Source organism: Puma concolor, chromosome A1 (assembly GCF_028749965.1).
Source record: "Puma concolor isolate L17-30 chromosome A1, mPumCon1.1.hap2, whole genome shotgun sequence".
Lineage (NCBI taxonomy): Eukaryota > Metazoa > Chordata > Mammalia > Carnivora > Felidae > Puma > Puma concolor.
Window position 1 is genome coordinate 123,093,697 of NC_141667.1, and position 12,999 is coordinate 123,106,695.

Here is a 12,999-nt window from a genome sequence, read left to right on the forward strand (position 1 = left end):
GACACACATGCCATGCCAGAAGTTCCTGAACAGGAAATGGGAGCCCCTGAAAAAGCTCATGAGTTTTGGATGAACTGAGTTTTAGAAAGTCCAGTGGAACGTATGGTGGATATAAAGGGGGTAAAGGTGAAGGTACAAGACTGAAACTCTAAGGTCTGGACTAAAATGGTGGCAGTGGGGACAATGAATGGATGGATTTGGCTAAACTTAGGGAGAAACAACCTGTAGGGCTCACAGGATGACTGGATATAGGGTAAGGAGGGGGAATGAGCATGACACCTACCAGGATTCCCAGGTAAACATTTTCCTTCTGTGTCTGGGTGATGGGACAGTGATGAAGTTGCTGCCCATGCATAAGCTGGTGAAAGAAAAAGAAGAATTTGGTTTCAGATTTGTTGAATCTGAAGGACCAGTAGGGATGGCCGATAGGAAATACCAAGCAAATGTCTAGAACTTCAGGACTGGAGTCAGAGAGATTTGGGATCTAGGCTTTTTAAGATTTGATAGTGATAAGAATTACAGGGAATGTTTAGGGTTGAGTATGATCCAACCCTTCATTTTACAGAAAAAAAAATCCAAGGCAAAAGAGACCAAGGGGCATGCCTAGTAGGCAAGTCTGAAGCTTTGGATTACCAAAGGTAGTAGGTTCTTTGGGGAGGGAGAGTTACTGGCTGTCATCTTGGAGAAAACTGGAAGGAGAAGCACCTGACAACCAGACGTCCCTGTGCCTCACAGACCCCCTCCTGGAGACCGTTCACTTCAACACCAGGTGGACGATGCTCCTTTACAACATCCCAGCCCCAAATGTCCAGGTCCATTTTGGGGACCTCGTCTGTCATCACCCAGACCATTCGGTGTTTTGGATAACAACATGGATCCCAAGAAGGGTTGCCTATTCCTGAAGACGAGGTGGGAGCCAAGATGGGAAGGTAGTTCTGGGCTGCCTTCCCAAAAGCTTCAGGGCTCCTTGTCCTGACAGCTCCCGTCACCACCCCAACTGCCTTGGATGGGATGGAGATTGTTATGGTATCAGGAGGGTGGGTCTGCAAACTCAGGACCCCTTCCTCTGGCCTTGTTGATAAGTTCCTATTGAGGGCTTTAGAATAAAGACAAAGCACCAGTGAAGTCTTAGAGGATTGGAGGGAGCCTGGAGACTCAGCCCCAGGAGAGCCCTGGCCTGAGCTACTCCCACCCCTAGCTTCCAGGGACCCTGGGTCTACACCCTCCACAACTCCTGATTTCTGGTTGGCAGGAAAATCAGTGGCAGTCCCAGGTGGGTGTTTGGGTGACTGGTTGGTGGCGCCAAGTGCCAAGCTGAGGTTGCCAGGTTCCTGGGATGATCATTAACCTGTGGCAGGCAGACAGGGCTGCCTGGAGCCGCCTGTCACGGTTCCACTGCCCCAATCCCCACCCCCAGTCCAAGCTTCTAAGTCCTGGCTCCACCAAGCCACAACCCCTCCCAGAAGCTCCTTCCCATTTCCTAGAAGGAGAATCCATTTGAGGCCCACCTTCCTAATTCCTGATGGATGCCAGGCCCATCCCCCTATGCCCAGGTCCTCCTGGGCCCTACCCTCTACAGTTAATACTGTTTTCCTGATCTGGAGGATGGAGGAGTTTCCATTGTTCTGCTTCCCCACCCCCAAGGGGCCCTGGTTTGTTATCAGGCTCCCCTTCCTTCTTCCCTCCCACCTTTTTCCATTCCCAGGCCTCTGTAGAGGGGGATGAAGTGGGGACAAGGGGCTTGAGTGGGAGGGGACGCAGGAGGGAGTCCTGAGGCAGCCGGCAGCAACACACAGCAGGGGTAGGAACAGAGGATCAGAAAGACCTTGTGATCTCATTTGGATGGAGGCAATGGGAAGTTACAGAGCAATGAGACAGGTGAGGAGCTGAAGTTCGGGGATGCTATTTGGAAATTAGGGAACCGTTCTGGTATCGGTGAGCTGTTTTGGAACAAAGAGTTCATACTGCTTTAAGGAAGCTGTTCTAGAAATCGGAAGCTTGCTCGTGTTTGAAGGCTATGCTGGAATTAGGGGAGTTGGCTGGTATTGTGCTATTCTGGTGTGGGCTGTTCTAGAATTAACGGCTGTGGCAATACTGGGAAGCTGTGCGGCGGTGAGTGGTTGTACTGGATTAGGCTTACTGTGGTAGCCTGGGGGCTCTAACAACACCGGGGCCTATGCTGTGTTGGGACTTTCAGTGTGGCCTTGGCTATCCTGGGAGCTGTCCTAGAATTAAGGGGAAGTCCTCGACTGGCATCTGTGCTTTCTTGGGGGCTCTGCTGTTGCTAGGGGGGCTGGGCCTCCTCGGGGGTGCTGCTGAGGCCTGGGGGACCGGAAGCTCTGGGGCAGGCCTGGCAGGGGCTGGGGTTCGCGGTGGTGGTGGGCCCCCTGGGACCAGCCCACCTGCCAGCAGTGACACTCCTTGTCCCCGCAGTTACCTCACCGCCGCGTCACATTCTCCGCCACCAGTCAGGCCCAGGAGCTGCAGGACCCGTCCCAGCACAGTTACTATGACAGTGGCCTGGAGGAGTCTGAGACGCCGTCCAGCAAGTCATCCTCGGGACCCCGGCTCGGCCCCCTGGCCCTGCCCGAGGACCACTACGAGCGCACGACGCCTGATGGCAGCATAGGAGAGATGGAGCACCCTGAGAACGGTGAGGAGCATCAGCACGGTCAGGGCGCCCCGGGAGTGGGCAGGAGCTGAGAATGGTGACCGGAGTTTAAACATACCTTCCATTTATTGAGCTCCTGCTGTGTGTTCAGCAGTAATCGCGGTGCTGAGTGCTTTCAGCCATATACCCATTTAATCTTCACAACTTCTCTCTGATCTGAGAACTTTATTGTTCTCTTTATAATGGAGTAACGGTGAGCTCAGAGAGGTTGAGTCACTTGCCCAAAGTAATACGCAGGAAGTGACAGAGCTGGGAGGGATTCAAACCCAGGCTTCTCTGACTCCTAAGACCTTGCATTCAGTACCACATTATACTGACTTCCTGGGAACAGGGACCAGGAGAATGGTGGCCAGAGGGCTCAGGTGGTGGTGAGGGAATCTTGGGGGAACCTCGAGGTAATGAGGGTCCTTTAATGGGGTCAGAGGGCCTTGAGAAAGGGGAGGGGACCCTGGATGCTGTGAGGAGCTCAGAAAAGGGTATGATGATCCCCTGAAAGGAGGAGCCGGAGAGGGTTTAGCTGAGGAAAGGGAGCGGGGAGGTGTGGGGAGGGGAAAGGCTTGTCTGGGAGGGGTTTGAAGGGTGATGGCAGAAGGGATGTCTGGGCCAGAGCAGAGGTCAGTGTGGGGATAGATGGTGGGTGTGCTGTCAAAATGTGTGTGTCTGTGTAGTGCGTATTGCATGTGTGTGTGTCTGAAGGCATCCATGGTAGCTTGTGGAGGGGGAGACTGAATAAGCTTCCCCTTAGGACTGAAAGACTCTCCACCTTATAGCTGTCTTTGGGTCTTGCCCCCTCCCTCCGTCCAAACTACCCCCCCAAAAACGATGAAAAGTTCCACTCCCCAGCTCTCAGGAACAGGGCACTTGTCTGACATCCCAGGCCCTAGGTCTCAGAGGGCCCTCCACCCCACTATGCCCCTCCATGCTCTATCTCATGCCCATCTCGTCCTTTTTGTGCCCGCGCAGAGCCGGCTGGCCGGAGCAGGCCCTGAGGCGGAGTGCCAGGTATGTGGGAGCTGCTCTGGGGTCTGGGGTCTGTGGGACTTGGCCCAGCACCCAGCTCCGCCCACCCAGTGCCCATGCTCTGCTCTGTGCCAAGTTGGGTCTCCCAACTCTGCCCTGAGCTGAAGAGCCTTGGTGCTTTGAGGGTTAACAACAGAGCTGTCCCCTCCTCACCTTGCACTGGCAGGAGGCCAAGCCAGGGTGGGTGGTACCAAGGGAGCCCCTGCCCCAGGCAGTGCTGCTCAGTCATGTCCCTGAGGGAGGGTCACCGCCTGGTACCGTCCCTGAGCAAGGGCGGGACAGGGGCAACTGTGACAGGAAGTGCTCATGGCCCAGCCGTTCCCATGGAGACCCCCGCTGCCCAGCAACCACACCGGCTACTGATGTCAGGCGGCCAACTCCTGTTCCCGTGGGTGTTCTGGGCAGGGAGCCGGAGCTAGGCCAGGGGTGGTGGTTGGCATAGGGGGCTGGAGTGAGGTGGGGAGGGGTTGCATGAGTGTGCTTGTGAGTACCTGGGTGTGTGCTTCTATGTGAACTGTCCACACAGAAGCTCATCCCCTCTCCCTGGCTTTAAAGAAGGGCCTTGCTATGCTGGGGAAGGGTGGGGTTCCAGGACAGCTGGGAGCATGGTGAGTTTGAGGGGGTTCAGAAGGTATGTGCCCACCTTCGTCTGAGGATTCAGATGCCCAGTGTAGATCTGTGTGTCCATGCCTATCTGAGGATAGGGGTGTGTGTGTGTGTGTGTGTGTGTGTGTGTGTGTGTGTGTTTGTGTGTGTGAGAGAGAGAGACAGACAGACAGAGATATTGTGCCTTTAAATGAGGATGGGGGTTTCACACTCCTAAGGGTAGATTTGCTCGTTTAAGCCGGTCTGGAGATAGATGATGGGGTGTGTAGATGGGTTCTGTGTTTATGCACCTGTCTGAGGGCAGATTTGGTGGGCGTGTTGATAGGAGAGCTGGGGGGTGGCTGAGGATGGAGGAACGCATCTATTTAAGGATAGATTGTATGAGAAGGAGAGAGAGAAGAGCATGCGGTGGATGGTAGGAGGGTGTGTGTCTATTTGCAGGTGTGTGTACCTGTGAACTCAGTGGGCAAAGAGGGCGCGCACCCTGTTCTGAGGCAGAGTGTGGGCACCTGTGGGAAGACACGGAGTGGAGCTTTGTGAGGTTTCTTTGCCTGAAGACTGTCCTCCCCACTGTCTCCTGCAGACCTGCGCCCTTTGCCTGATGTTGCCATGACAGGCACATGTACCCAGGAGTGCAGCGAGTTTGGCCACTCCGACACGTGCTGGATGCCTGGCCAGTCGTCTCCCAGCCGCCGGACCAAGAGCAGCGCCCTCAAACTCTCCACCTTCGTGCCTTACCAGGACCGAGGAGGGCAGGAGCCTGTGGGCGCCGGCAGCCCCAGCCCCCCGGAAGACCGGAACACCAAAACGGCCCCCGTGCGCCTCCTGCCCTCCTACAGTGCCTTCTCCCACAGTAGCCATGATTCCTGCAAGGACTCGGCCACCTTGGAGGAAATCCCCCTGACCCAGACCTCGGACTTCCCACCTGCAGCCACACCGGCATCTGCCCAGACAGCCAAGCGCGAGATCTACCTGTGAGCCCCCTTCTGGCCTGTGGCCATGCCCCTCCCCCAGCCACCGGCCAGCTCCCAGATGGGCCCATTCCAGGGCCCTGCTCCTGACCCCTCCAGCGTGGACTTCCTGGCCAGGGCCCTACGTGGGGGTGAGTACTGGCCTCATGACACGCAGGCCCTTCCCCCATGCAGGGTCCAGGTCCTTTCTCCTCACTTCATCCCCCAGCCCCTGGGAGCCCTTCTTCCCCTTTATGGGGCTCCCCCCAGCTGGTGCCCAAGAGGGCTCCTCTACAATGTCTAGGCTCCCTTCTCTCAACTTCCAGGGAGCACCCCCTCACTTCGGGCAGATGGTGGAGTCAAGGGTGGGCAACACACTTTTAACTCATTGTTTCTCGCATGGCCGACTAGGGTGGAGACAGGATGTCCCCATTCCGGCCCTGCTTCAGGGCTGAACTGGGGAGCCCCTCTCCCTGGGAACTCCCAGAGGAAACTCTTGACCCCCAGGGGCTCCCTGAAGGGCTTTTGTTACCAAAGGTGGGGTGGGGATGGGGGTGGGAGTGGGGCGGAGGCCTTGTCTTCCTATACTGCTCCTGGGCTGGCCCACCTGCCTGCCACATGCCCATGCCTGATCCCATCTGGGCACCCCCCTTCCCTACTGGTCATGCAGTGTCTGTATATAAGGACCTTGGAATGATGTCCCCATTTCTGCCTGATTTGCAACTTTTCTTGTTGATGTTGTGTTGTCTTGGGGGACCCCTCGGAGGGGGGGCTGCCCTGTGCCCCCTCCTCCCTGCCGCAGTGCCCCCCACCCCAGGCCTCTACTGTTCCATGTTGTAAATACCCCTGGGGCCGTAGTGGGATGGGGGTGCAGGCCAGGGAAACAGTGGGTGGGTGGGGGTGGGAATGGGGGTAACATTCGCCTATCAGCAGAGCTGGGCTTTTATTTAATTTTTTTTAAAAATACAAATCTCTATTTTTTTGGAACTGTTGCGCTGTGCCCTGGGGGGGGGATCCCTGCTCAGGCTGGCCCCCCCACATCCAGATGAGCATCACAGAGGGGCCCTGAGGCTGTGGGGGGCAGCTGGACAGGGGTGGGATGACTGTGCCTCTGGCCTGGTTGGGTGAGTTGGGAGCAGGAAGGTTTGCTCAAGGGGTGGCTGGTCGCTGCCCCCAGCAGGGGGAACCTGCACCCTGCCCCCTCCCTGCCCCCCAACCCCCAGCCCCTGCCATGACTGACCCGTCAGCCTGTAAAACCACCATTGCCTTGATCTCAGGGGGTGGGAAGGGCTGCCTCAGGGCACCCTGGGCTCCAGGCCCCCTTCTTCCAGTTGGGCTTCCCTTTGCCAGGGTCAGGGGTCCCATGGGGGAGGGGGTGGGGAGATTGGGGGGCAGAGAAGCCCAGTCAGCCATGATGAGGTGGGATTCCTTTCTGCACCTCAGGGGGCCAGGGTGTGAGGGGCATCCTGCAGAGCCCCCATCTCCCACTGTGGCCATCTCAAAGCCTCAGTCCCTCTCCCTTCCAGAAACCCCCACTGCCTTGGCCCATACCTCTCCAGCTCCCCAGGGGCCCAGGCTGGGAGGCTGGAGACTCAGGGTATGGCCTTTGCTTGACTTAGTCTAAGCTTGGGGGGCAGCCCAAGGGTGGGAGGGGGTGGTTACAGGCTGCTGGGTCGTCTGGTGCCTTTGGGAGCTGTGCTGCTGGGGTCTTGACTCCTGTAACCCCAGAGACCCCATCTCCACCTTAGAAAAGCCAGGGGCCTGAAGAATCACCCTATTCTCTGCTCCTTGCCCCTAACTTGGCTTGGGGTAACAGTGCTGGGAAGGAGAGCATTGTTAGGCTGGTGGCCTCAGCATACACAGCCCTTCTATTGAGGGAAGAGGGTAGAGTGGGCTGGGGTGGCAGCAACCAGGTCTGGGGGTTGGCCAAAGGCTCCTTTCCCTGGGGGAGGCCCAGAAGTGGGCTGGGGGCTTATTAAAGAGACAGCCCCCTTCCCCTGCACAAACAGGGCAGGTGCAATAGTGGTGGAGTTGGTAACATGAGGTGCCCAGCTGGTGGGGCAGTAGCCTCAAGGGCTGTCCTGGGTCCTGGAGGTCAGGATTCTGGCAAGAAGATTGTATGAGGCCCATTTGCTTGGTGGAGAGGGTGGTCCAGACAGGAGGCATTCCTGGAGTCAATGGACTCCCCTGGAAGCCCCTGGTGGCCTGGGCACCTTGCCCTGGTCTTGGAGACCCCTGAGCACTGAGTGGAAGGGCAGAGGAGCATTTTGCACAATGGAAAAGCCAGAAGGAAGGGGGTAGCCCAGATGGCTGGGAGGGCTGAGAAGCACAGAGGGGGAGCCCTTCCCACAGGCCAAGGCAGAGTCCTGGCCCCCTGGTTGGGGTCAGGGTGCTGAGTCTTTCACCACCTGGGCACTCGAGAGGTGAAACCAAAGGTGGGCAGGGGATGGGTGACAGCACTGGGGATCACCCCCATTGGTCCTAGGTCTGTGAAACCCTTCCCCAATGCCTTGTGTCGCGTACAGTTTTATGTACAAATAGGCGACATTTGGCCAGAGGAGACCCCCTCAAACCCGGCCTGACCCAGTCAGTGTCTTCCTAGAGGGGACCTAGTTGGTCCCCAACCCCCTACTTCAGAGCATGTCTCTTGGTAGGGGGAGGGTATATGGGACCTCTCCTGGGGTCCCTGAAGCGTGTCTCACATCCCTGGGGGAGGGTCTCTGGGGCATCTCTCACCTCTGGGGGCTCCCTAGGCCCTATCTCTCCCTTTGGGAGTCTCTGGAGGGACATGTATTCCCTCTGGGGACCATGGGAGCATGTCTCCCCCCTACCCAGGCTCTCTGGGGAGCCTGTTTTCCTCCCAGGGTTCCTGGGAGTACTTAAGGCATGTCAGTCTTGGGCCATCTCTCTTCCCAGGGAAGGGGGCTATCTCTGCAGCATGTCTGGGAAGGGATGTTTCTGGCCCTCCCTGTATCTCTCCTCTGGGGGTATCTCTGACCTGCAGCACTCTGGGAAGAGACTGGGCAGCTCTGAGTTGTCTTTTCTCCTGGAGGCTCTGGGATACCTCTCTCTCCTGAGGACCCGGCCTCTGGAGCCATTTCTTCCCTGGGTGTGGGCTGTCTCCTGGTGTTGGAGGGCTTTTGTTGGCCATGAGAAGGTCTCTTAGGGGGCATCTCCATGCGGGACTTCTCTGGGAGGGGGGACTGTGTCTCGCCCATGGGGTTCCCGGGCGGGTGTGTCTGCCCGTGGGGAGAGGGAGACTGTGTCTCCTCGGGTTATCTGAGTGGGGAGGGGGGCCGTGTCTCTCTCGTGCGTTGGGGGGTGGGGTTCGGGGAGGGGGGTTTTGGGCTCATCGGGTGCCCACACTGGGGTCGTGTTTCTCTTGGTTCGTGCCACTTCCCACCGCCTCGCTCCTCCCGGGAAGGGCCCCCGCCCCGCCCTCACTCGCCTCCCATCCCTGGCGCTGCGAGCACAATCCCGTTGATTTGTAATGATTTCTGTCTCTTTCTGTCTTTCTCTTTCTCTGACCCCCCCCTCCCCCGCCGCGAGCATGCGCAGGCACCGCCCCTACCCCCTCCGGTTCGGTTCGTTTCCGGTTTGTTTGCTGAGCTGTCAATGGAAGACCCGTGTAATTATTCCCGAGCTTTACAATAAAAGTGTGAAAACCGGACCCCACCTCGCTTCTTCCGGGCCCTCAGGCCTGCGTCCCGGGAAGACTGGGGGCTGAGACTGGGTTAGAGGCCTTTGAGGGGGCCAGGAGACGCGGCCGAAAGGAGGGACGGAGACCCATTGAGATCAACCGGTGCCACTCTGGAATGGGGGCCAAAAGGACGCAGATTGAGGACAGACATCTACTCTGTGCTTGTCAAAGTGGCCCCTCCCCCAACCAATCCGCTGGCCCAACCCGCTCCAGGCAATCCCAGCCCCGCTGCGAGCTAAGGTGCGGGCTAGGGATGGGGGGGGGGGGGGGGGGCGCTGGGGAAGGTCACGCTGTGCTGCCTTCTTCCACGGGGCATGTATCCTTTTCCATTCCCCTTTCATTTAGCAACAAGTATGAATTACGGATCTAAATGGAAGAAGGGGTGAGAGATATCTGTCGCTGCGTCCCACACTCAGGAACCAGGGTTGGAGATCGATTTAGGGGACCTGAGAAAGTCTCACCCCAGTCTCCGACTGCGCTCCCCTCCCCCCGCTTCCGGGCCCGAGCGGCCCCGGCCTCCTCCGTCCGGCTCCCCGGTAAACACTGGCTCCGGAGAGGTCGAAGAACAGAGACCGGATCAGCCGGTTTCCCGGCCCCGCCTCCCGGGGTGCCCCTCCCTTCTTCCCCCTCCCCCCCACCCCCGCCCGCCTGCGCTTCCGCTCCTCCTGCGAGCCCCGTCCTCCCGCCCGCGCAGAATGGGCCTGGCTCCTCGACCCCGGGGTCGGTTCAGCGGCTGGGAGGCTGGGATTAGCCGAGCGCAGGGACTAATCCTGGATGAGCCTCCGTGTAAACCCGGATCGACTGCGGGTACAGCGGAGGTCGCAGGCGCCCCTTCATCCGTTCCCATACGCAGGCTTCGCAGGGCCGGGCGCCCACCCCAGGTCCCCTTACTACATTCAGTGACCAGTGGCTGGATCTTCTGTGAGGGACGGGACGGGCTGGAGTGGGGGGATGAAGAAGACACCATCAAGATCAGGCTTGGACCAGGGGCTCCAGAGCCTGGGGTGGGAGGAGGCCTGGAAGGGCTGAGGCACCTTTGGCAGCCTCTGAATTCACAAGGGATCAGGTCAGCTCTCCAGCTCAGTGAGCAACCCGCAGGCCCCCCCACCAATCCTCCAGTTACAGAATCACAAACCCTCCCTCTACCTGGCCAGAGTGACCAGCCCTAACCTTGAGGCTTCACTTGATCAAAGGAAGCAGTGAATCAACAGGAGGACCTCACAACATCCCCACCCCTGACTCAGCCCCACGTTGAGGGTAAGGAGCTCCTGTTAAGGTCTAACCCTGGAAAAGATGTCAGGGGTCAAGAGACATGGATATTAGAATCACTTATTCTGTAAACACTTCCTGAGCCTGTCCCTTGTGCCAGCCCAGCATAGGGTACCGGGACACCCCAAGAATGACACACGGTCTCTATGGGAAAGGCAAACAGGTAAATAATAACCACAGCATGTGTTCAGCCCTGCCCTGAGCTGTAAATTTAGGCTGGAATGCTAAAGGAGGTGTCTCCTCCAGTAGAGTCCAGAAGGCTTCCTGGAAGGGGTGGTGTCCCAGCTGGACAGATCTGGCTGAGGGAGTTGTGTGTGAAAGGACCTGGGGTAGGAGGAGGGGAAGGTAACTGAGGAGGGCAGGTAAAGTTGAAAAGGAAGGGGGATGGTGGTGGTGCAGAATTAGAAGGCCCTGCTGGTCAACTTAAGGAGGGAAAGAGGAGCCATTGAGAGATCCTGGAAAAAAAGGTCAGATTCACATTCTTTTGTTCTGTTTGTTTGTTTGTTTGTTTGTTTATTTTTGAGAGAGAGCAGGGCAAGGGCAGAGAGAGGGAGACACACAATCCAAAGCAGACTCCAGGCTCTGAGGTGTCAGCACAAAGTGTGTCTGGGGCTCGAACCCACGAACCATGAGATCATGACCTGAGCCGAAGTCAGACACTTAACCAACTGAGTCACCCAGGTGCCCCAAATTCACATTCTTTACAGGTTTTAACTGTCCTTCTCGCTTTTCTGCACAGGTTTCTGTGGGGATGCCTGGGATGGGAGTAGAGACACCCACAGACAAACAGGAACAGGAGCCAGGTGCATTGAAGGTTAGGAAAGATGGTCCCTACCTCCTTCCCTCACATCTGGAATCAGAGACTTACATTAGAAATCTGGCTGTACTGCTTCCTAGTGGTATGACCTTGGGCAGGTGACTGAGCCTTCATTTCTTCATCTGTAAAATGGGAATAATAATGCTCACCATCACCGAGGATTCTTGTGGCACTTCAGTGAAAGAATTTGTCCATTCTTTTACTGAACACATATTTAGCACCTACTATGTGGTAGGCCCGGTGCCAGGTGCTGGCATTACAGCACTGGATTAGACAGGCATGATCCCTACTGTCTCTTGGAACTTCCATTCCAGTAGAGAAGACAGACAATAAACAAACAAACAAATGAGATAATTACAGATTGTGTTAAAGTGCCGTGAAGGAAACAAACAGTAGGACATGAAGGAGGATAACTGGAGGTGGGGGAAAGGAAGGGGCTGCCTTACTCACTGTGGCCTGAGTAGCTTATCTGAGGAAACCTGGAGATGTAGAGCTCAGAACAGAGCATTCCAGGCGAAGGAAAGGGCAGCTGCCAAGGCCCTGGCGTGGGAGACAATAAAGTGGTTAGCCTGATGCCTCTAAGATGCTAAGCTTCCTGAGGGCAGGAAACTAGGTCTCTTACCTCTCCCAACCGGCTGGACAAATACAGGGTAAGATGTATAGAAATGGAGGGGATTTTCCAGCTTGCTGGTCCAACTTCCTCCCCACCCGCAGCCCCTGGAGTGGTGTTGGGGGGTTGCTGGCCTCATCAGTAGGTCCATCTGCACAGCTTAATCTGTACTCCAGCTGTTCTGTACAGGAAAGTCCTCTGCCCACTCCTGCTCCTTTCCCAGGGTTCCCAATCCTCTCCTCAGACAGGAGGGGCAGGTTGGGCCCCTCCAGAATCTGCCGGTCCACAGTCTGGACTGAACAGAATTTAGTATCTGACCTGCAGGGGCTGCGGGGGAGGATGTGTCCCTGATGAATATCACCAAGTGTTTTAGGATCATTGGGGCCTTTTGGGAGTCTCCCCCTTGGTCTGGGTCTCCCTTCAGGGAAAGAAACCTTGAAGAAAGATTTCTTGCACATGGGTACGTTTCACACGCAGCAACCGGCACCCCCACCCCGCCCCGTGCTGCAGAGCACACACAGCTCCTCTCACACACTCACCATCCAGCTGCACACTGCGTCTCCATGGCAACCAGTAGGCCTGGTCCACGGATGTTAGAAATAAGTGCCAGAGGAAGAGAAGAGAGAGAGGGAGAGACAGAGGAGAAACATCAGAAATAAAGAGACTCAGAAAGACAGCCTCCCAAGGAGGACCCCACTCTTTCCTTGCACCACCACCACCCCCCCCCCCCCCCCCCCCCCGCCAGAGACTCTTGAATGGACTCAAGGCCTGAGGATGGAGGGGCTCAAGACGGGGACTAAGCAGTGGGCTGGGGGCTGTCTGGAAACAGGTAATGGGGCACAGTGGGCAGTGAGGGAGGAGGAGTATCAGGGAAACTTGAATGACAGTCTGGAGTCCTGGGCTAAGAATACTTGGTCCAGGTAAAAGACAGATGAGGGGGTTGGGTGGGGGTGGGAGACTTGGTGGGGGGGGCTCCCTTCCCTTCTTCCAGGCCTAATTGGCTGCTCAGGCTGAAATCTCCTCTTAGTCACTTAGTCTAATTAGAATTGTTCCTGAGAAGATGGTGGGGGAGGGGAAGGAGAAGCTCGGGTGTGAAGGTGGAAGGGTGGGTGGAGACAGAGCTGGGGGTGGGGAGTAGGAGTTCTTTCTATCACCTTCCATCCATTCCATCACCGGCCAGTGGATGGGCTGAGCTCTAACTGTCCAGGTTGTGGGTCACTGTACATCCTGGCCTTCTGTCACCAGTGCTCCCTCAAACGCCCCTGCTTTCTGCTTGGCCCCTGTGTCTCTCTCTGTCTCTTGCTCTACCTCTTACTCTCTCTGGCTCTCCCTTGTTATCTCCTCAGCTTCCTCTTC

At 57.0% G+C, this 12,999-nt stretch overlaps 1 protein-coding gene and 1 long non-coding RNA gene across 2 annotated transcripts; one reads left to right on the forward strand and one right to left on the reverse strand.

The window, feature by feature from the left end:
- The first annotated feature begins 1,011 nt into the window (after window positions 1-1,011).
- On the forward strand, window positions 1,012-8,917 carry LOC147584401 (protocadherin-9-like). The gene is made up of 3 exons (XM_086701796.1): window positions 1,012-1,878; window positions 2,434-2,653; window positions 4,881-8,917. The coding sequence occupies exons 1-3, from the start codon at window positions 1,843-1,845 to the stop codon at window positions 5,273-5,275; spliced, it is 651 nt and encodes a 216-aa protein (XP_086557922.1). The 5' UTR covers window positions 1,012-1,842; the 3' UTR covers window positions 5,276-8,917.
- Window positions 8,918-10,584: 1,667 nt separating this feature from the next.
- LOC147584402 (uncharacterized) lies at window positions 10,585-12,605 on the reverse strand. The gene is made up of 3 exons (XR_015249399.1): window positions 12,183-12,605; window positions 11,484-11,573; window positions 10,585-11,335 (listed from the first exon to the last, which is right to left on the reverse strand). It is a non-coding gene; the product is annotated as an uncharacterized LOC147584402 (long non-coding RNA).
- Between the last annotated feature and the right edge of the window lie 394 nt (window positions 12,606-12,999).